At 37.1% G+C, this 22375-nt stretch overlaps 1 protein-coding gene across 1 annotated transcript in view; it reads right to left on the bottom strand.

Annotated features, from left to right (window-relative positions):
- Positions 1 to 22375, bottom strand: part of COL28A1 (collagen type XXVIII alpha 1 chain) — a 179295-nt gene that overhangs the window by 88449 nt on the left and 68471 nt on the right. The window contains exons 16-18 of the mRNA XM_023224880.3: positions 11451 to 11519; positions 8695 to 8763; positions 7573 to 7641 (exon numbers count right to left, since the gene is read on the bottom strand). Coding sequence (XP_023080648.2) covers positions 7573 to 7641; positions 8695 to 8763; positions 11451 to 11519 — 207 coding nt within the window. The remainder of the gene's footprint in view (positions 1 to 7572; positions 7642 to 8694; positions 8764 to 11450; positions 11520 to 22375) is intronic.

Raw genomic sequence — 22375 nt, 5'->3', positions numbered from 1 at the left:
AACCTTAATTGGAAACACAGTCTTTGCAGATTTAATCAAGTTAAGATGAAGTCATTACAGGAGGCCCTAATTCAGTATAATAGATGATATAATTTGGCTCTGTGTCCCCACCCAAATCTTATTCGAATTGTAATTCCAAGTGTTGGAGGAGGGGCCTGGTAGGTGATGGAGTTATAGGGGTGGACTTTCCCCCTTGCCGTTCTCATAATAGAGTCCTCGTGAGATCTGGTTGTTTAAAAATGTGTGTGTAGTATGCCCCCCTTCACTCTCTCACTCTCCTGCTCCTCCATGTGAAGATGTACTTGCTTCCCCTTCACCTTCTGCTAGGATTATAAGTTTCCTGAGGCCTCCCAAAAGCCAAGCAGATGCCAGTATCATGTTTCCTGTGCAGCCTGCAGAACTGTAAGTCAATTAAACCTATTTTCTTTATAAATTACCCAGTCTCAGGTAGTTATTTAAAGCAATGACAGAATGGACTAATACAATGGGTACTATAAAAAGAGGAAAATGCCTCTTGAAGACAGACACGTAGGGAGAGCACCATGTGACAAGAGAGGCAAAGACTAGAGTGAGCATCTGCTAGGTAAGGCATGCCAAGGATTGACAGGCACCCCCAGAAGCTAAGACGAGACCAGGAAGCATTCTCCCTTACAGGTTTTGGAAGAAGCATAGCCCTGCAGACTGATTTTGGACTTCTAGCCTCTAGGACTGTGAGACAATAAATGTCTGTTGTATTAAGCCACTCAGTTCCTAGTACTTTCTTATGTCAGCTCTAGAAAACTAATGTAAAAGTGGAATAACAAATTTGTGCCCTAACACCACTTCCAGCTCTAATATTCAGTAATTCCACTTGCTTTCAAGTTAATTTATGATTAGTAATAAATCCTTTAAAATGTTCAGGAAAAAATATGCTACTTTCAAAGAGTTTAAAGTATCTTTATGGCATTTATTAATAGCAACAAAATGGAAAATAATTGGAAGTAACTTCAACTAACCTAAACAAGCCAGTGGAAAAAAGCACAGTAAATCTAATACTAAGTAGATGGAATGATAAAGATGAGAGAAGAAAATAATAAACTTGAAAACAAAAAGTAAGAAGATTCATAAAACTAAAAGGTAACGCCTTTTTTTTTTTTTTTTTTTTTTTTTTTCGTTTGTTTGAGATGGAGTTTCACTCTTATTGCCCAGGCTGGAGTTCAATGGTGCAATCTCGGCTCACTACCACCTCCGCCTCCCGGGTTCAAGTGATTCTCCTGCCTCAGCCTCCCGAGTAGCTGGGATTACAGGCATGTGCCATCACACCTGGCTAATTTTGTATTTTTAGTAGAGACAGGGTTTCTCCATGTTGGTCAGGCTGTTCTCGAACTCCTGACCTCAGGTGATCTGCCTGCCTCAGCCTCCCAAAGTGCTGGGATTACAGGCCTGGGTCACCATGACTGGCTGGTAATGCCTTTTTTAAAACAAATAAAAGTGAATACATTTCTAATAGGAATGATTACGTTTTTTAAAAGATACCAATAAACAATATTAAAAAAAAAAAGATATAACTATAAATATAGTAAAATTTTTTTAAGTCATAGAAAATTGGTGATAAATTTTTTTAAATGTATTGAAAAATATGAATTATATAAATGCTATAAAAAGAAATGAACAAGCTAGATAAACTAATACTATTAAATAAATTGAGTCAGTGATTAAAAGTCTCTAGTTTGTCTCCCTCCAAGATCACAAGCTTAGTTGGTTTTACAGCAAGACTTACCAAACTTCTAAACTTTTGAAGAACAGTTATTCCCTATCTTATATAAACAGTTCTAAAAAAAAAAAAAAAATAGAAAAAGAGGGAAGTCTACCTAATTTATTTCATAAGGTTTATAAAGCCTTTTCAAAAAAATTATACAATGGCAAGACAAGAAAACAAAATTATAGACCAGTCTCCCTATGAGATAGAGCACAATTTAAGCTTCCAATCAAATGCTTTAATTTCCCCCAGTGCCTGTATAAAAGTTTTCAAGTCATAATGCAGGGATTGAGAAACCAGGGAAAGTTCAGGCATCTCTCTAAGGAGATAAACATGCATCTGGGTGAGCCAAGGTATCAAAAGTTCACAGAGTAGATTACCAGAAGGAGTTACACAGAGAAAACTATAAGTATCTGCTGAGCATCCACAATGAGTATTCAATCAGTTGAGTACTGCTCAGTACATGTGTATGAAGAAACTACCCAAGGCCAGGAAAACAACCAACTTAAAAGATTAGAGAGAACTGACTTTGAACCAGGAATACTGCCTATTTCTACTTTCAAGAAATAAAACCTCACAATTCTGAGGGCATAAATTGGAGATCTAAAAAGGGTCTTACCTCAACAGCGGGGAAAAATTAACCCTAGACTAAATGTTGCTGTAGTCCTACCTAGTAAAACTTAAATGCAAGACCAAAATGGGTCAATCTGTTTTCAAGTAACTACAAAATATTCAAGAACAAAGCTCAGATTAGAGGAATACAAAAATATCCAACATGCAAAAAGATAAATTCACAATATTGGGCATTCAATAAAAAACTACTCAGCTGGGCATAGTGGTACATGCCTGTAATCCCAACTACTCAGGAGGCTAAGGCAAGAAGACAGCCTGAGCCCAAGAATTCAAAGCAAGCCTGGGCAACACCGCAAGACCCCATCTTTTAAAATATTAATATTAATAATAATATTTAATTTAAAAATAGGCATTCAAAAAGGCTGAAAAATATAGCACTTTGTGTTGAGAAAAATCAACCCATTGAAACTTGCCCAGAAATAAAACCAGCATTAGAATTAGTAGGTAAGAACATTAAAACAGTTATTATCACTGTATTCCATACAATCAAGAAAACAGAGGAAATTTAAAGCATGTTAAATAGAGACATGGAAGATATATGGAGGATACAAATTAAAATTTTAGATTTGAAAATTACAATGTATGAGATAAAAAAACACTGGACAGAATTAAAAGCTTATTAGTGTCATGAAAGAAAAGATTAATGAACTAAAACATGTAGCAATAAAAGCTATCCTAAACACAGAGAGAAAAGAGACTGAAAAAGAATGAGCAGAGCACCAGTGAACTGTGAAATAACCTGAAACATCCAAATAATAGCCTGGCCAACATTATTAAAACCCATCTCTACTAAAAAATACAAAAATTAGCCAGGGGTGGTGGTGCATGCCTGTAATCCCAGCTATGTGGGAAGCTGAGGCACAGGATCACTTGAACCCAGGAGGCAGAGGTTGCAGTGAGTCAAGAGCATGCCACTGCACTTCAGTCTCGGTGGGAGTGAGACTCTGACTCAAAACAAGAATAAAATCCAAATATAAGTAAAACTGGAGTTCCTTAGGTGAGGAAGTGCTATTTCAAGAAATACTGGCCAAATATTTTCCAAATTTGTTGAAAACTATAACCCATAGATCTAAGAATATCAGTAACCAAGAATATCAATGAACTTCAAGCACAAGAAACATATCTAAGGGACATTATAATCACACCACTCAAAACCAGTGATGTAGAGAAAATCTCAAAAGCAGCCAGAGGAAAAAAAAGACATGTTGTGCAGAGAAACAAATATAAGGATAACAACAGATTTCTCATCAGAAACAATGCAAGAGAGAAGACAATAGAACAACATCTTAAAAGTACTAAAAGGAAGACAAAGGAACTGCACACTCTAATTCTGTAACCGGAAAAAATAATAAGCAAAGATTTTTTTTTTTGGAAGTTGATTTGGCAATTTCTTGGAACGCTAAATGAATACCTACCTTCTGACCTAGCCATTTCACTTCTAAGTGTTTACCCAAGAAAAATAAAAACAAATGTCCATACAAACACATATATAAATGTTCATAACAGTTTTATTTATAATATTCAAAATCTGGAAAAAAGCAAAATTTTTATCCACAGATGAATGGATAAACAAATTGTGGCATATCCATATAATACAATAGTATTCCGTAATATGAAGGAATGAACTGTTCATATATATGCTACAACATGGATTTTAAAATGATTTTGCAGAGTTAAAAGAAGCCAGAAAAATATCATAAAGTATATAATTCCATAAAAATCTAGAAAATGCAAACTAATCTATGATGACAAAAAACAGGTCAATGGTTAGTGGATAATTGGAAAGCAGATCTGTGGAAAGCATATTAGTGAACATACAAGAAGTTACAGAGGGATAGAAGGACAGATGGTAACTTCTGAGGGTTATAGAAATACTTATCACCTTGATTGCAGTGATGATTCCAAGGGTATATACATATCTCAAAACACTACGTTTTATACTTTAAACATGTGCATTTATTATATGCCAGTTATATAATACATAGTTATTAAAATAAAAGAAAAATCCTGAATAAAGATTAGTCAGTTGAATGATCATCATAAAATGTACACAAAATGAATTTAGTTTATCTCAAGAATGCAAGGATGGTTTGACATCTGAAAACTCTGTAACTGTAATGTATCCTATTAAGAAGTTAAAAGTGGAAAACAACACAATTATCTTAGTAGATGCATAATTTGATAAAATCCAGTAATCATTTATATTTAATAAGTAACATTTGGTACAACCAAAAAAGAAGGGAATTACCTTAATCTAATAAAGGGTATCTATCAAAAACTTTCAGCAAATGTCACTTCTTTTGAAGTCATTTCTCTTAAACATTACACAAGTGATCCTAGCAGTACAAAATGACAAAAAAAATAATAAAAGGAGAGCTAAAAAAGAATAGGTAAAACTTTATTTTCAGACAATATGATTGTGTACATAGAGACTGAAAAAGCAAGAGATTCCACAGAGATTTCACAGGGTGGCTGGATACAAAATCAACATGCCAAAACAAACAAACAAAACAAACAACAAAAAAAAACCTTCTCCTATAGACATAGACCTATACTAGGTAGTTAAAAAATGTAGAAAAAAATTCACAATTACAAAAATTTCTGCAAGGTATCTGGAAATAAATTTTACTAAAGAAGTACAAGACATTTATGGAAAAAATTACAAACATTTTCTTGAAAAATCAGAGCTTTACTCTGTAGTATGAAAGACTTACTATTTAATTTGTAGATTTAGTGCAAACCAAATGGGGTATCCTGTTAAATTTGACAAGCCAACCCTAAAATATGTATCTTAGAGTCAATAATTACCAAGAAAGAAGATGAGAGTATTTTTCCTTTTAGATGACAAAACATATTATAAATCTATTATAATCAAGACAAGGAGGTAATAGCACTGAGAGATATAAATAGACAAATGGAGTAGAACAGAGAGCTCAGGCACTGATGCTCAAAATATGGAAGCCTGATATATGGAAGAGGTGGTACTGCAAATCAGTGTTGTAAAGATGGACTATTAAATAACTGATTCTGGGGTACTTGCTTATTTATAGTAATAAAAAATAGATCCCTACATTGACCCACACAGAATTTAAGGTTAAATACCTAAATTTTTAAAACAAAACAATAAAAATTTCAGAAAAAAATGCATAAGAATATCTTTATGAATTTGAGGTCAAGAAATGTTTTAAAATAATATACAAAAATCACAAATCATAAAGGGATAGAAATATATCAGAATTTAAAGCTTCTGTATACTAAGAAGTACTCTAAGTGAAAAAGTAAGTCACAGCCCAGGAGAAGATATTTGCAGTTTATATAACACAATAAGAGATATTTGTACACATTTCATATTTGCACAGATTTAGAGAAAGGAACATCATTACCTATTGCTAGCAGGAAGGTAAACTGGCACAAGCATTTTGGACAAGATTTTTGCAGTATCAAAATTGAAGACTTGTGTGCTCTATGATCTTCCCATTCTACCTCTAGCTGTCTATCTTCTACAAGTCAAGAAACTAAACTTGTCCTCTAACTTATACAAAAGGAAACAGAATGTTTGTGGCAGCATTGTTGGCAAAATCAAAAAGAAAGATAAGCAATTTAAATATCCACCAACATGAAGATGAATAAATATAAAATGAGATGTTTTCATACAGTGGAATACTATAAAGCGATTAATATCAATGAATTAGTGGCATATAAAAACACAAATAAAACATAAATCTGACTATAAATATACTGCAGAATGATATATCATGTAAAGTTCAAGAACACAAAAAAAGCGATATATATTTTATGGATAAAAACGTGTAGGAAATTATAAAAACTTCAAAAGAATGATAAACACCAAATTCATGATAATGATTATGTGTGAGGAGAGAAGGGAGGGCAGTGGGATTGGGGAGCACCAGCAGGGACCTTCAGCCACACCTACAATGTTTCTTTTAAAAAGTCTAGAGTCAGTGTGGTAAAACGTTAACATTTGATAAAGCTGGGCTGTGGAATACATAGGTGTTCTTTGTATTATTCTCTATATGGTGAATATATTTGAAATACTTCATTTTTTTTTTCAAGACTGAGTCTCACTTTTTCACCAGGCTGAAGTGCAGTGGCACGATCTCAGCTCACTGCAACCTCCACCTCCTGGGTTCAAGCGATTCTCCTGCCTCAGCCTCCCAAGTAGCTGGGACTACAGGCACACACCACCATGCCCAGCTAATTTTTGTATTTTTAGTAGAGATGGGGTTTCACCATGTTGGCCAGGATGGTCTCAATCTCTTGACCTCATGATCCACCCACCTTGGCCTCCCAAAGGAGGCCCAAAGTGCTGGGATTACAGGTGCCCAAATCCCCAAAGGGCTGGGATTACAGGTGTGAGCCACCACGCCCGGCCGAACCATAATTCATTTTTTAAAGTAAGTTTAAGATTGCACATGTCATAAGTGGTGGAACTGAGATTTGAACTTGGGTAGTCTAACAGCTGTGCCTTACTATATTGTATATTGCCTCTCTGCAGTTGACATATATATAACATAATATGTTTGTATACATACATACACAGAGGCATATATTACATATATGTATAAACATATATGTCAAACTTGGCACTTAGTATATTGTGTAGCACATGGAAACCATGTAAAAACATCAGCTACTATTACTATATTAATACATTTTTATCCTTTGTAATGATATGTTTATAAATGTAACATGTATATTCTTCTTAGATCTGCATCTTACATATTCTTCTAATACTCAAATGCTTGTAAGAATATGACAATAATAACAGAACAATGGTAAAGTTGAGTGCTCAACATGGCTCTTTAGATCCTATATAATTTCAGGATGAGTTATAGAAACTGTGAAGGGTAAACTAAGTATTCGTTCATTTATCCAGCAGTATTTATTGAGAATCTATCATGTCCCCAAAGCTGGGGATTCTATAATAAACCAAGATAAACAAAGTGCCACCCCAGTGGAGTATATATTTTAGAGCAGCACTGTCCAAGAGGAATATAAAGCAAGGCACACATGTAATTATAGCTTTTGCAGTAGTAGTAGCCACACTTAAAAAGTAAAAGGAGCCCGTTAATATAGCATTAGATAACACATGCAGGGTCTGTACTGCAATCGGATATAAAGGAAACCTTACATAATATTACGTAAAGTATCATATCACTTCTGAGCAGCAGTCAACTCACCTTTGGACCTTGTACTCCAATTCCTACTGGTCCTCGAGGGCCTGTAGGTCCCATTTGGCCTACTTCTCCCTAGTAAGAAAGGGGAATATTTTAATACAGCAGCAAAGTGAAAATAATATATTCCTGCTGTTGATCTCCTAAAACCTGTCTTATATCAATAAAGTAAAACATTTTCATATGCTCAATTCATATATATTACCTGAAATCTTCAGATGGATGGATTTTCACAAGATTTGGAATATATGTAAATGAAAAATATACATAATATTTGATGTATATATGATCTGACTTAAAATATAGGCCATATAGCATATTCAAAATTGATTTTTAAGGAGCCCCTTGTGGAGGGTATCTGGAAAAGATAGGCAGTTGCATTCTAGAACAACTAAAATTGGCACAGGAAAAGCCAAGGTAACTGCTGATCAAGATCTATGTTATAAGCAGAGAACACAACTTGAGCTTTCAAGGACAAGCTCCGAATCAAAACTCTCAAGAATAGTCAGAGTGGTCCATTGAGCGGCTTCTCACATGGACAGCTCTAAGGAGTGCGTTCTAAGGTGAGCAGTCTCAGAGAAGTATTTTATATTTAACAATGATTCACGATTCTTAGAAGCAATATTAAGGATAACTAGTTAAATAAGTGCCATGCTCCTCCTCAAGGAAAAAAATAATAGTTCCAATCTATGAGATAGTTTGATTCCCAAGTACATAAAACGTTTTTATTTGTTAGGTCATTTCTGATCCCATCTCTTTAGCTATGGTTTTAGTAGTTGGACCTACTGTCAGAGTGGTGGTGAGAATGAAAGTTAGCCAACCTAGAAAGACACATAACCACTGGTTGCCTCTGTTAATATTACTGCTTGAGTTGCTAGAATAGGATCTCATAAGTAAAAGTAACAAAGAAAACAACAAATGAAAATTGCGTAAGTAAAACTTTCTTAAAGCATAAAGAATACATATTACATTTTCTAAATTGTCAGGAATATCAGTAACATTTTGCATTAAGTAGAGATCTCTGATTAAGTTCATTCTATCTGCTGTCTTCCAAATGTACTGGTACTGATCAGAAAACAGCAATTATACTATAGATATATTAAACTCTGCTCTCCTTTACAAAATTACCTTGGAACCAGGTAAGCCTTGTCCTGGGGGTCCTTGTGGACCAGGTGGACCAATAGGACCTTGGATTCCCTTTAAAATAAAATTTTATAAAATAGTATTAGTGAAATTAAGTAGTTTCAAATCCTCTAAAGTAAAACTTTAGTTCATACCCCATAATAAGTTACTTACACTCAATAAACATTTGTGGAGTGGGGTGGCAGAGGCTGCTAGTTAAACCACAATTTGCATTCTTCCCTATTTCCATATTAAGAGAAATTTTAGCTGGCCCATATGTCTGCCTAGAATAAAGACCACATTTCTCAGTCCCTGTTGCAGCCAAGAGTAGCCATGTGGGCTAGATTCTAGCCAATGGGATGTGAATGAAGTGATGTGTGTAATTCCTGGTTCATGCTAAAAGAAGAGGTATGCCTTCTCCTTCCCTTTTCCTCTTCTTCAGTAGCTGGAATTAAGAGAGGGTGGCCACCCAGGATCATGCAGATGAGGAAAGCACCCTCAGTATGGCAGACTAACAAGACTGATTAATAGAGCCACTATACCAGCTTGGAGTTTTAAGGAAGGAAAATAAAATTACATCTAGTTAACCTATTTCATATCTCTGTCACATGTAGGCAAACCTATATCCCAGTTGTCCCAATATATATGTATCAGGATGGTAAACTGAAGGTGTGACCTAGGCTCTAAGAAGCAATAGTCAGTAGATACCAAACTGAAGAATGTTCAAATACTTGACTCACTCCTTCACACTATAAAGGAGGTTTTTATACATGGGTATAAAAAGGGATGTGCACATATGTGTACATGTGTATATGTGGTTGTTTATATTTCACTCTATTTTGTAAAAGATCTGAGTTGATCAAGCCTCCAAATATTTAACAAAAATCTATGGGCCATTTAAGAGATATTGTAAACATGTTGCTGGAAACAGAAGTTCCCTCGTAAACACATGAGGGAAAACACTCATTTTTATAAGAGAAATAGGAAGATAGAATATAACAAGAATGTAATGGATAAACATGTAAAATTAAAGATAAGAACATTGAATAACTGAGGTTAAATTTAAGTAAATAAACAGAGGCTAAATTTAAGTAGAATTTATATCATTTGTCTTAAAAGGTAAATAAATGATTTTCTTGCTCAGATCATTTTACAAATAGAGGTCTCATTTCCAGTCGAGATCAGCTCTATAAGGACACATCTACCTCAAAATTTTTTTTTTCTTTTTGAAAAGAAGAAAAGGGGGTGAGAAAATGAAAGAAGTACAAGAGTTGTTTTGTTTTGTTTTGTTTTTTTCCCAAGCTGAAGAAGAACAACCCCCACCAAGGAACAGCATTAAAGGCGACAAGAAGCTGTAGGTAGGAGGTCTAGAATTCACAGGCCATCTGGACAGATTTGTCTTTGAACCTCACGTTTAGCCCCATAGTGGTGACTCAGCACCAGGAGCACCGCAAGACCCAAGATGTGACAGCATTGTCTGGCCACTTTCGGGATCAGTAAGCCCCTGCTAAAACCAACAAATAAACTACAAGGCTTGAGAATGTCTTCTGGTATCATCAAATCATGATTTGAGTAGCCCAAATATCCAGCTGTTAATTATTATCTAAATATTTATTTATACAATTATCTTGGCTTCTTCTGTACCTTAAGATTCCTAATGTGTTAGACTAGGTCCTCTGTCAAGGTTAAGGGAATGGAAAAAGGAGTCATACCCAACTTTGCTGTTGTTTGGACTAACAAAAAAAGTAATAATAACAATAAATTAGCAGACAATTAGAAATAAACTCAAAGTTAATCTCAACAATGACATTTGGAATTATCTCATTTTTTAAATTGTTATTTAAAAATTGTCTGTTCTACTACTACCCTAGATAAAGAAAGCACTATTCATTCTCTAAGCAATAGAATAATTCAAATCTTAATCATAAATCTTAATCAAACCTAACCTGCCACTTTCTAACCAGGAGATATTTAGCATAAAACTGGATTGTTGGTCACTTTGATTATGAGACTGCACAAGTATACAGTAAACAACAAAGTATATGGTAAACAAAAAACTACATGGTTAACAACAGTAGAGAGTACTGTTATACTATCTTCACATTATTTAGATTTATCACAATACCCAGATTTTCCAAAAGTTATCAGAAGATTTTGGAAGTGGTTCTAATCATGAACATAGACATTCTTACAGATCTTTCTTTTCTTCTCACCAACGGGCCAGGTGTCATTTATAAATTCTCTCTGTGGTTTGCTTCTATTCAAGAAGGGTACCCCTTAAACTAAGTGGTTACTTCTGATCCTGGTCCAAGTTTTAACTATAATACTTTTTAAAAAATTGGTATGTAGCTTGTTGGAGTGGTTGGTGGGGGGATACTACTCCTTTGGGAGAGAGTGGGGTTCAATTTTCACAAAGCTTCAAGGAGAAAAAAAATATACAAACCAGCAGGTAAGTAAACTGTTGTTCCCAAGGGGAACTAAAAATATTGCACCAAAACCTTTACCTTGTTAATTAGGTTTTAATGTTAAAAGTCACAGCCTCACGAAACACACACCTATTTTTTAAGCCTTTGGAAGTTCTAAAAAATAAAATCTTCTCATAAAACCATCTCATCCTTCCCTATATTCATTTCTGGACTTATACTCCATTGCAATTAACTGTCAAACATACTCATAGCTGTTTGCAGGACTGGCCTTCAATGAAGACCAAGATGGGGCTAGAATGTTCTGCACTGAAGGGAAAGGAAGAATGCATTAATTACCTGTTCTCCTTGACTCCCGATTCCAGGGATCCCCATTGGTCCTTGGGGTCCCACAGGTCCCATATCCCCCTGCACAGAAATATAACAATAAAACAAAATCTTATTATTTCATATTTTGCTAACCTGGAATTAGGCTATGTTAAAATCTATCTTTATACCATAAAAAAACTTCAACATGGAAAATTATAAAACTTTATTTTATTCCTTTTAAACAGTTTATAGTTCAAATTCTCCAAAATAGTAAATGACATTTTTGCTATTTGGTCTAAGTTAGTGAGCATTTGTATAGGCTTATATTTATCAATCATTTTTCTCACAAACAAAAATTCCTGAATAGTTGTTATGACATAAACATTTCCTGCTAAGATTATAACAGAAATATTTAAAAGTAGAAAATTCATAGGATATAATAAAAATAGAATTTGAGAAATTGAAGAAAAATATTTTTAAATTTTCTAAATACCCTTTCCCTCAAATCTTATTTAAAATGCATTTTGAAAATTAAGAAATGATCTCAAGTGAATGCAACAAAATTAAAGAGCCCTATTTTTCTTCTTCCATGAAATTGAGAAAAGAAAATTAAAGTACCAGCAAGAAGAACTTAATTCATTCTTCCTGTGTCTTTATACAGATGTTTGTTGAGTGCCCATTATATGCCAGAAAGTGTTCCAAACACTAGGAAAATAACAGTGACCAAACAGCTGAAAATCTCTGTCCTCCATTAAGCTTAGATTTTAGTAGGGGAAACAAGATAGTCATCAAGACAGGTAGATAAAATAACTAGTCTGTTGAATAATAAGTGTGAAGGAGAAAAATTAATCAGGGAAGAGAGGAGGCAGCGAAGATTTTGGTTAAGATGTCCAGAGATGACACCACTGATGAGAGGCAATGAGCCAGGTAGAAACCCAGAAGAAAAGCATTCCAGGCAGAGAAACAGCCAAAGCAAAGATGATGCCTGACATGTTCCAGAAACAGCAGGGAGACAGTGCCAGTGGAACCATCTCCATGAGGGAGAGCGGTAGACAATGAAGTCAGAGAACTATGGCAGTGGAGTCAGGCAGAAGGATTACTGGGACCTTTGAGGCCATTGTAAGGACTTGGCTATTCTCTGAGTGAGATAGGAAGCCACTGGAGGGTTTTGAGAAGGGAAGTGAGAGATCTGACTTGGTTTTTAAGGCCCCATCTGGAAACTGTATGGAGAACAGACTGAAGGGAAGTCTACATGAGAGATAATGGGGCACAAACCAGCGTGTTGAGAGCAGAGGTGGTGGGGAGTGCTCAGAACCTGGAAAATGTTGAAGGTAGAGTGATGGGATTTGCTGAGGATTGAGAGGACTCCAGGATGTCTCCAAGGCTTTTGGCAGAATAGAGTTGTCATTGACCGAGAAGAAAAAGCCTGAGAGAAAAGTAAGGTTTGAGGTGGAGGGTGATATCAGGAGTGCAGTTTTGGACATGTTTAGTTTGAGATGCCTAAAACGAACATTTGAATGGTGATATCAAGTAGGTGGGGGAGGCCTGGGATGAGAACATAAATTTGGGAGCCCACAGTATATAGATGATATTGAAGGCCATAATTGAGTGACTTTGCCAAGTAATAGAAAAAAAGAGATGGTCCCAGGACTGAGCCTGCCCTTTAAGCACTCCAATCATTAGAGGTCAGAGATGAAGAAGCCACAGCAGTGGAGACTGAGAAGGAAGCAGCCAGAGAGACCAAGTGAAGAGAGTGTTACAAGAAGGTGAGGGATCCATCCATCTGTCAAATGCTACCAACAGGGCAAATAAGTTGATGACAGAGAATTGACTACTGGATTGAGTAACATGGTTAAGATGCTCATTTTAATTGCAGTTGTATTTAGACTACATTAGGGCTGCAAAACTTTTAAACAGTTGGATAGTAAACATTTTGGACTTGAGGGTCATAATAACGTCTCTTTTGTAATTGATCAATGCTGCATTGGTAGTACAAAAGTAGCCATAGATACTACATAGTGAACAAGTATACCTGTGCTCCGATAACATTTTATTTATAAAAACAGGCAGCCAGTTCCACAGTTGGCCAATGTTTGAACTAAATAAATATGTTTTTATGAAAAAAAATGTATCATTTGGCAGGCGCGGTGGCTCACGCCTGTAATCCCAGCACTTTGTGGGGCTGAGGTGGGCGGATCACCTGAGGTCAGGAGTTCGAGACCAGCCCAACCAACATGGAGAAACCCTGTCTCTACTAAAAATACAAAATTAGCTGGGCATGGTGTCACATGCCTGTAATCCCAGCTACTCAGGAGGCTTAGGCAGGAGAATTGCTTGAACAGGGATGTGAATGTTGCGGTGAGCTGAGATCATGCCATTGCACCCCAGCCTGGGAAACAAGAGCAAAACTCTGTCTCAAAAAAAAAAAAAAATGTATCATTAGATCAAACTTTATATAATATTAAATATATAGAACCTGTACTAAGAGATGCCCTGGAATACACTCCTTAGTGTTCTACTTGCTATCAACCCTTGATCTACATAAATATTATGGAAGGAATACATAATGGACTCAAGTTCTGGCTCAGAGCTGGATTATTCTGATTCAGAACTTGATTTCTTATGCATCAGATATTGTGCTAAATGCTTTACATCCTTTCATGTATCCTCACAACAACCCCGGTAAAGTGGCAATCCCCATTTTTCAGATGAATGTAAGTAACTCACCCCAGGTCACACAACTGTTAGATGGCAGAAGTGAGAGTCAAGTCCACTCTGACTCCAAAACCCAACTCACAGCCACTAGTTTGCAAATATTTGTTAAACACGTAAGAGAGGGTCCTTTTTTGTGCAGTGTTATTGACATTTAAATACCCACGCCATAAGTACAACTTTGTTGTGTATCTTTATATAGGAGAGGCCTTATCAGAGGTGTGTGTATATTATCACTTGAATCACAGACACCAAGGCCTCTGAATCTAGTGTTATATGTAAAAGAATAGGAAAGGAAGAAAGGAAAAAGAAGATGGTATTGAGGGAACAGCAGATAAAAGCTTTGCTATGTAATAATATCCTGATATTTCAAAGTGTTTTCTTTGCATGAGCTCCAGATGTAAAAATACGTGCACCATGTCACAACACCACCTGAAAAAGTTAATTTACTGAACTCATAAAACAATGGTTCTGTTGTATTCAGTTCTCACTGCTCCAAAGGAAGAAAGAGCATCTTATGTATTTTTTGGAGTATTTTGGAGCTGCAGTACAACCAGAGCTAAGAGACTTGAAAAAAGAATTGTATTGCATCTAAAATTCATATCACTATTTATTTCTGCTATTTAAATACAAACAGCTAGAAGAAATAACTACTAGCAAATAAAAATAAGTCATTCAAGATTGAAACCCAACACTTGATATAATTATGAATATCAATTGTTATTCCAATATAATATACAATATAATGATATGCTTAAAGGCTGATATATAAATGACTCTGGATTGATATGAGCTCTCTGATTTTTTACACATTTCTTATATCCTTCCCCCTCTGGCAGCTTCACTTCCACTGCTTTTTATGGCTGTATCAGCCTCTAGTAGCTTCTATCACCAGCCCCATTCCCATTTCTAATCTGGTATAATCTGCAACTGTTGTAAAGAAAACAAATAGCCAGTGAGAAAGAGAAAAGCAATCCCTAACAACGAGGAGCTGACCTGACCCTGGCAACTAGGCTGTAGTGCCAAACACGAACAATTTGACAAATCACCAAGATCAGACAAGGCCACCCCATTACTGTGATGGACCAAGAGGAAAGCCAGACTATTCCATAATTATATCTAAGCACAGACAAAAACAGCAAACACTGTACAAAACCCTCAAATGATCAAACATCTCCAATATTGGCTAAAATGAGTGATGGCTACTTCTACCAGTTATGACTCAGCCTAACTCCCTTTGTCCCAACTTCTAGATGAGATTCATTAAATACCCAATCTTAAATTTATCTCCAATTATTGATAACATTCAACCCAGAGCCCATCCCTGATTGATTCCTTTTTTTTTTTTTTTTTTTTGAGATGGAGTCTCACTCTGTCACACAGGCTGGAGTGAAGTGGCGCAATCTCAGCTCACAGCAAGCTCTGCCTCCCGGGTTCACACCATTCTCCTGCCTCAGCCTCCTGAGTAGCTGGGACTACAGGCGCCTGCCACCATGCCCGGCTAATTTATTTTTTATTTTTTATTTTTAGTAGAGATGGGGTTTCAACATGTTAGCCAGGATGGTCTCGATCTGCTGACCTTGTGATTCATCCTCCTCGGCCTCCCAAAGTGCTGGAATTACAGGCAAGAGCCACTGCGCCCGGCCCTGATTTCTTAAATGATTCCCAAAAATCACCTAACACAAGCGCAAATCCTATGAAATATCTTTCATCCTCTTCCTGAGTCCCTGTAAGTTCATCGTATGTGGTCTCCCTCCCTACAGAGTCAACAAGCCTTGTATTGCATCTAAAATTCATATCACTATTTATTTCTGCTATTTAAATACAAACAGCTAGAAGAAATAACTACCAGCAAATAAAAATAAGTCATTCAAGACTGAAACCCAACACTTGATATAATCATGAATATCAGTTGGATGTCTGCCAGGGGCACTGGGAAAAGGCCACAGTGGGAAGGAAACCTCCAACTGAACTTTGTAATAATTTCAACAGATTGAGAAGTCTCCTGGTCAGAACTCAGGAAAGGGCATGAATCCAGTGTGCAGACTCCACAGGCAGGGGAAGAAAGAAAGCTCTATTGACTTTCCTAGTTGGGAGGCGGGAAGCCTGGGACAAGTTCTCAACCCTGCTCACCCACTGCCTGGAACCAGACTCCGTGTTGTTGGAGGGGCACAGTGGGAGTGAGACCGGCCCTTTGGTTTGCATAGGAGCTGGGTGAGGCCTGTGACTGCCGGCTTTCCCCCACTTCCCTGACAACCTGCATGGCACAGCAGAGGCAGCCATAATCCTCCTAGGTACACAACTCCATTGACCTGGGAACCTCACCCTCATCCCCCACAGCAACCACAGCAAGACCCGCCCTAGTAGAGTCTGTGCTCAGACACACCTAGCCTTGCTCCCACTTAATAGTCCTTCCCTATCCACCCTGGTAACTGAAGACAAAGGGCATATACTCGTGGGAGTTCTAGGGCCCAGTCCACCACCTATTGCTTCCCATACTACCACAGCTGATGCTCTCTTGAAAGTACCACCTCCCAGCAGGAGGCCAACTAGCACAAAAATACTGCACTAACCAACAAAAGCTAAGGACCTTCACAGAGTCTATTTCACCCCCCTGCCACGTCCACTGGAGCAGGTGCTGGTATCCTTGGCTGAGGGACCCACAGACGGTGGGTCTGTCCACATCACAGGACTCTGTGCAGAGAGCCCCCATTACCAGCCTGGAGCCCAGTAGACTTGCTGGGTGGCTAGATCCAGAAGAGAGATAATAATCACTACAGCTCGGCTCTCAGGAAGCCACGTCCCTAGAAAAAGGGCGAGGAAACACCTCATGGGACAAAAGGAATTTAATGACAGCCTTGAGCCCTAGAACTTCCTTCTAATGAGAAGGAACCAGAAAACCAACTCTGGCGATATGACAAAACAAGGTTATTTAACACCCTCCCAAAAATCACACTAGCTCACCAGCAATAGATCCCAACAAGAAGACATCCCTGATCTACCTGAAAAAGAATTCAGAAGGTGAGTTATTAAGCTAATCAGGAAGGTACCAAAGAAAGGTGAAGCCCAATGTAAGGAAATGTTTAAAATGATAAAAGAAATGAAGGAAGAAATATTTGATGAAATAGATAGCATAAATAAAAACAATCAAAACTTCAGGAAACATGGATGCACTTATAGAAACACAGGCTGGGCACAGTGGCTCGTGCCTGTAATCCCAACACTTTGGGAGGCCGAGGCAGGTGGATCACCTCAGGTCAGGAGTTCGAGACCAGCCTGACCAACATGGAGAAACCCCATCTCTACTAAAAATACAAAAATTAGCCAGGTGTGGTGGCACATGCCTGTAATCCCAGCTACTTGGGATGCTGAGGCAGGACAATCACTTGAACCCAGGAGGCAGAGGTTATGGTGAGCTGAGATCGCACCATTGCACTCCAGCCTGGGCAACAAGAGCAAAACTCCATCTCAAAAAAAAAAAAAGAAAAGAAAATGCAAAACCCTCTGGAAATTCTCAGCTATAGAATTTAACAGGCAAAAGAAAGAACTTCAGAGCTCAAAGACAAGGTTTTCGAATTAACCCAATCCAACAAAGACAAACAGAAAAGAATAAGAAAATATGAGCAAAGTCTCCAAGAAGTCTGGGATTATGTTAAGCAACCAAACTTAAGAATAATCGGTGTTCCTGAGGAAGAAGGGAAATCTAAAAGTTTGAAAAATATATTTGGAGGAATAATCAAGGAAAACGTCCCCACCCTTGCTAGAGAATTAGACATCAAAATACAAGAAGCTCAAAGAACACCTGGGAAATTCATCACAAAAAAGATCATCACCTAGGCACATTGTCATCAGGTTATCTAAAGTTAAGATGAAGGAAAGAATCTTAACAGCTTGTGAGGCAAAAACACCTATAAAGGAAAATCTATCAGATTAACAGCAGATTTCTTAACAGAAACCCTACAAGCTAGAAGGGATTCGGGTCCTATCATCAGCCTCCTCAAACAAAACAATTATCAGTCAAGAATTTTGTTTCCACTGAAACTAAGCTTCATATATGAAGGAAAGATACAGTCTTTTTCAGAGAAACAAACGCTGAGAGAATTTGCCACTACCAACCCAGCACTATAAGAACTGCCAAAAGGAGTTCTAAATCTTGAAATGAATCCTGGAAACACATCAAAACAGAAACTCTTTAAAAATTTCACATGACCTATAAAACAAAAATATGATGAAAAAAAGGTATACAGGCAACAAATAGCATGATGAATGGTACCTCACATCTCAATACTAACATTGAATGTAAATGGCCTAAATGCTCTACTTCAAAGATATAGAATTGCAGAATGGATAAGAATTCACCAACTAACTATCTACTGACTTCAGGAGACTCACCTAACACATAAGGACTCACTTAAACTTAAGGTAAGGGCATAGAAAATGACATTTCATGCAAACGGATGCCAAAAGCAACCAGGGGTAGCTATTCTTACATCAGATGAAACAAACTTTAAAGTAGCAACAGTTAAAAAAGACAAAAAAGGTCATTATATAATGATAAAAGGCCTTGTCCAACGGAAAAATATCACAGTCCTAAATATATATGCAGCTAACACTGGAGCTCCCTAATTTATAAAACAATTACTAATATACCTAAGAAATGAGAGAGACAGCAACACAATAACAGTAGTGCACTTCAATACTCCACTGACAGCACTAGACAGGTCATCAAGACAGAATGTCAACAAAGAAACAATGGATTTAAACTATACTCTGGAACAAATGGACTTAACAGATACTTACAGAACATTCTACCCAACAACCACAAAATATACATTCTACTCAACAGTGCATGGTACTTTCTCCAAGATAAACCATATCAAAGGCAACAGAAAATTGAAATTATACCAAGCAGTCTTTCAGACCACAGTGGAATGAAACTGGAAATCAACTCCAAAATGAACCTTCAAAGCCATGCAAATACATGGAAATTAAATAACCTGTTCCTGAAAGATCATTGGGTCAAAAATGAAATCAAGATGGAAATTTTAAAATTCTTCGAACTGAATGACAGTAGTGACACAACCTATCAAAACCTTTGGGATACTGCAAAGGTGGTGCTAAGAGGAAAGTTCATAGCCCTAAACGCCTATATCAAAAAGTCTGAAAGAGCACAAACAATCTAAGGTCACACCTCAAGGAACTAGAGAAACAAGAACAAACCAAACCCAAACTCAGCAGAAAGGAAATAACCAAGATCAGAGCAGAACTGAATGAAATTGAAAATAAAAAATTCAAAAGATAAATAAAACAAAAACTCGTTCTTTGAAAAGATAAATTGGTTGGGTGTGGTGGCTCACGCCTACAATCCCAGCACTTTGGGAGGCCGAGGCGGGCGGATCACAAGGTCAGGAGACTGAGACCATCCGCTAACATGATGAAACCCCATCTCTACTAAAAATACAAAAAAGTCAGTCGGGTGTGGTGGCAGGCGCCTGTGGTCCCAGCTACTCGGGAGGCTGAGGCAGGAGAATGGCATGAACCCAGGAGGCGGAACTTGCAGTGAACCAAGATTGTGCCACTGAACTCCAGCTTGGGGGACAGAACGAGACTCTGTTTCAAAAAAAAAAAAAAAAAAAAATACAAAGAAAAGAAAAGATAAATTGATAGACCATTAACAAGATTAACCAAGAAAAGAAGGGAGAAAATCCAAATAAGCTCAATTAGAAATGAAACGGGAGATTTACAACTGGCACCAAAAATCAAAAAGAAATCCAAACAGAAATCCAAAAGATCATTCAAGGCTACTATGGACACCTTTATGCACATAAAGTCGAAAACCTAGAGGAGATGAATAAATTCCTGAAAAGATACAACCTTCCTAGCTTAAATCAGGAAGAAGTAGATACTCTTAACAGACCAATAACAAGCAGTGAGATTGAAATGGTAATTTAAAAATTACCAACAAAAAATGTCCAGGACTAGACGGATTCACAGCAAAATTCTACCAGACATTCAAAGAATTGGTGTCAATCCTATTGACACTATTCCACGAGATAGAGAAAAAGGGAACCCTTCCTGAAACATTCTATGAAGCCAGTATCACCCTAATACCAAAACCAGGAAAGGACATAACCAAAAGAGAAAACTACAGACCAATATCCCTGCTGAACATAGATGCTAAAATCTTTAACAAAATACTAGCTAACTGAATCCAACAATATATAGAAAAGATAATCCACCATGATCAAATGGGTTTCATACCAGGGATGCAGGGATGAGTTTAACATACGCAAGTCAATAAATGTGATACACCACATGAACAGAATAAAACAGGCTGGGCACGGTGGCTCACACCTGTAATCCCAGCACTTTGGGAGGTCAAGGCAGGTGTATCACTTGAGGTCAGAAGTTCGAGACCAGCCTGGCCAACATGGTGAAACCCCGTCTCTACTAAAAATATAAAATTTAGCTGGATGTGGTGGTGGGCACCTACAATCCAAGCTACTCAGAAGGCTGAGGCAGGAGCCTTCTGCTTCAACCTGTGAGGTGGAGGTTGCAGTGAACTGAGATGGTACCACTGCACTCCAGCCTGGGCAACAAAGTAAGACCCTGCCTCAAAAAAACAAAACAACAAACAGAAATCACATGATCATCTCAATAGATGCAGAAAAAGCATTTGACAAAATCCAGCATCACTTTATGATTAAAACTCTCAGCAAAATTGGCATGCAAGGAGCAAACCTCAAGGTAGTAACAGCCATCTATGACAAACCTATAGCCAACATAATACTGAATGCAGAAAAGCTGAAAGCATTTCCTCTGAGAGCTGGAACAAGACAAGCATGCCCACTCTCACCACATAGTACTGGAAGTCCTAGCCAGAGCAATCAGATAAGAGAAAGAAAGAAAGAACTTCCAAATCGGTAAAGAGGAAGTCAAACTGTCTGTTTGCTGATGATATGATTGTTTACCTAGAAAACCCTAAAGACTCCTCCAGAAAGCTCCTAGAATTGATAAAAGAATTCAACAAAGTTTCCAGATACAAAATTAATGTACACAAATCAGTAGCTCTTCCATACACCAACAGCAAACAAGCTGAGAATCAAATCAAGAACTCAACCCTTTTTACAATAGCTGTGAAAAATAAAATAAAATACTTAGGAATATACCTAACCAAGGAGGTGAAGGACCTCTACAGGGAAAACTACAAAACACTGCTGAAAGAAATCATAGATGACATTACAAATGGAAACACATCCCATGCTCATGGATAGGTAGAATCAATATTTTGACAATGACCATACTGCCGAAAGCAATCTACAAATTCAATGAAATTCCCATCAAAATACCACCATCATTCTTCACAGAATTAGAAAAAACAATTCTAAAATTCATATGGAACCAAAAAAGAGCCCACATAGCCAAAGCATGACTAAGCAAAAAGAACAAATCTGGAGGCATCAATTACCTGATTTCAAACTACACTATAAGGCCATAGTTACCAAAACAGCATGGTACCGGTATAAAAATAGCCACATAGACCAGTGGAACAAAATAAAGAACCTAGAAATAAACCATCATACTTACAGCCAAATGATCTTTGACAAAGCAAACAAGAGTATAGAGTGGGGAAAGGACATCCTATTCAACTGGAATAATTCAGCTGTAATAATTGGCAAGCCACACATAGAAGAATAAAACTAGATCCTCATCTCTCACCTTATACAAAAATTAGCTCAAGATGGATCAAGGACTTAAATCTAAACCTGAAACTATAAAAATTCTAGAAGATAACATTGAAAAAACCCTTCTAGACATTGGCTTAGGCAAGGATTTCATGATGAAGCACCCAAAAGCAAATGCAATAAAAACAAAGATAAATAGCTGGGACCTAAACTAAAAAGCTGTTGCACAGCAAAAGGAACAGTTAGCAGAATAAACAGACAACCCACAGAATGGGAGAAAATCTTCACAATCTATACATCTGACAAAGGACTAATATCCAGAATCTTCAATGAACTCAAACAAATTATCAAGAAAGAAACAAACAATCCCATTAAAAAGTGAGCTAAGGACATGAATACACAATTCTCAAGAGAAGATATACAAATGGCCAACAAACATGAAAAAATGCTCAACACCACTAATGATCAGGGAAATGCAAATCAAAACCACAATGTGATACCACCTTATCCTGCAAGAATGGCCATAATCAAAAAATCAAAAAATAATAGATGTTGGCG

The sequence above is a fragment of the Piliocolobus tephrosceles genome, chromosome 8, assembly GCF_002776525.5.
Source record: "Piliocolobus tephrosceles isolate RC106 chromosome 8, ASM277652v3, whole genome shotgun sequence".
In the NCBI taxonomy this organism is placed as follows: domain Eukaryota; kingdom Metazoa; phylum Chordata; class Mammalia; order Primates; family Cercopithecidae; genus Piliocolobus; species Piliocolobus tephrosceles.
Note: the sequence above shows the minus strand (reverse complement) of the source record. Positions and strands in the feature narration are given on the sequence as shown.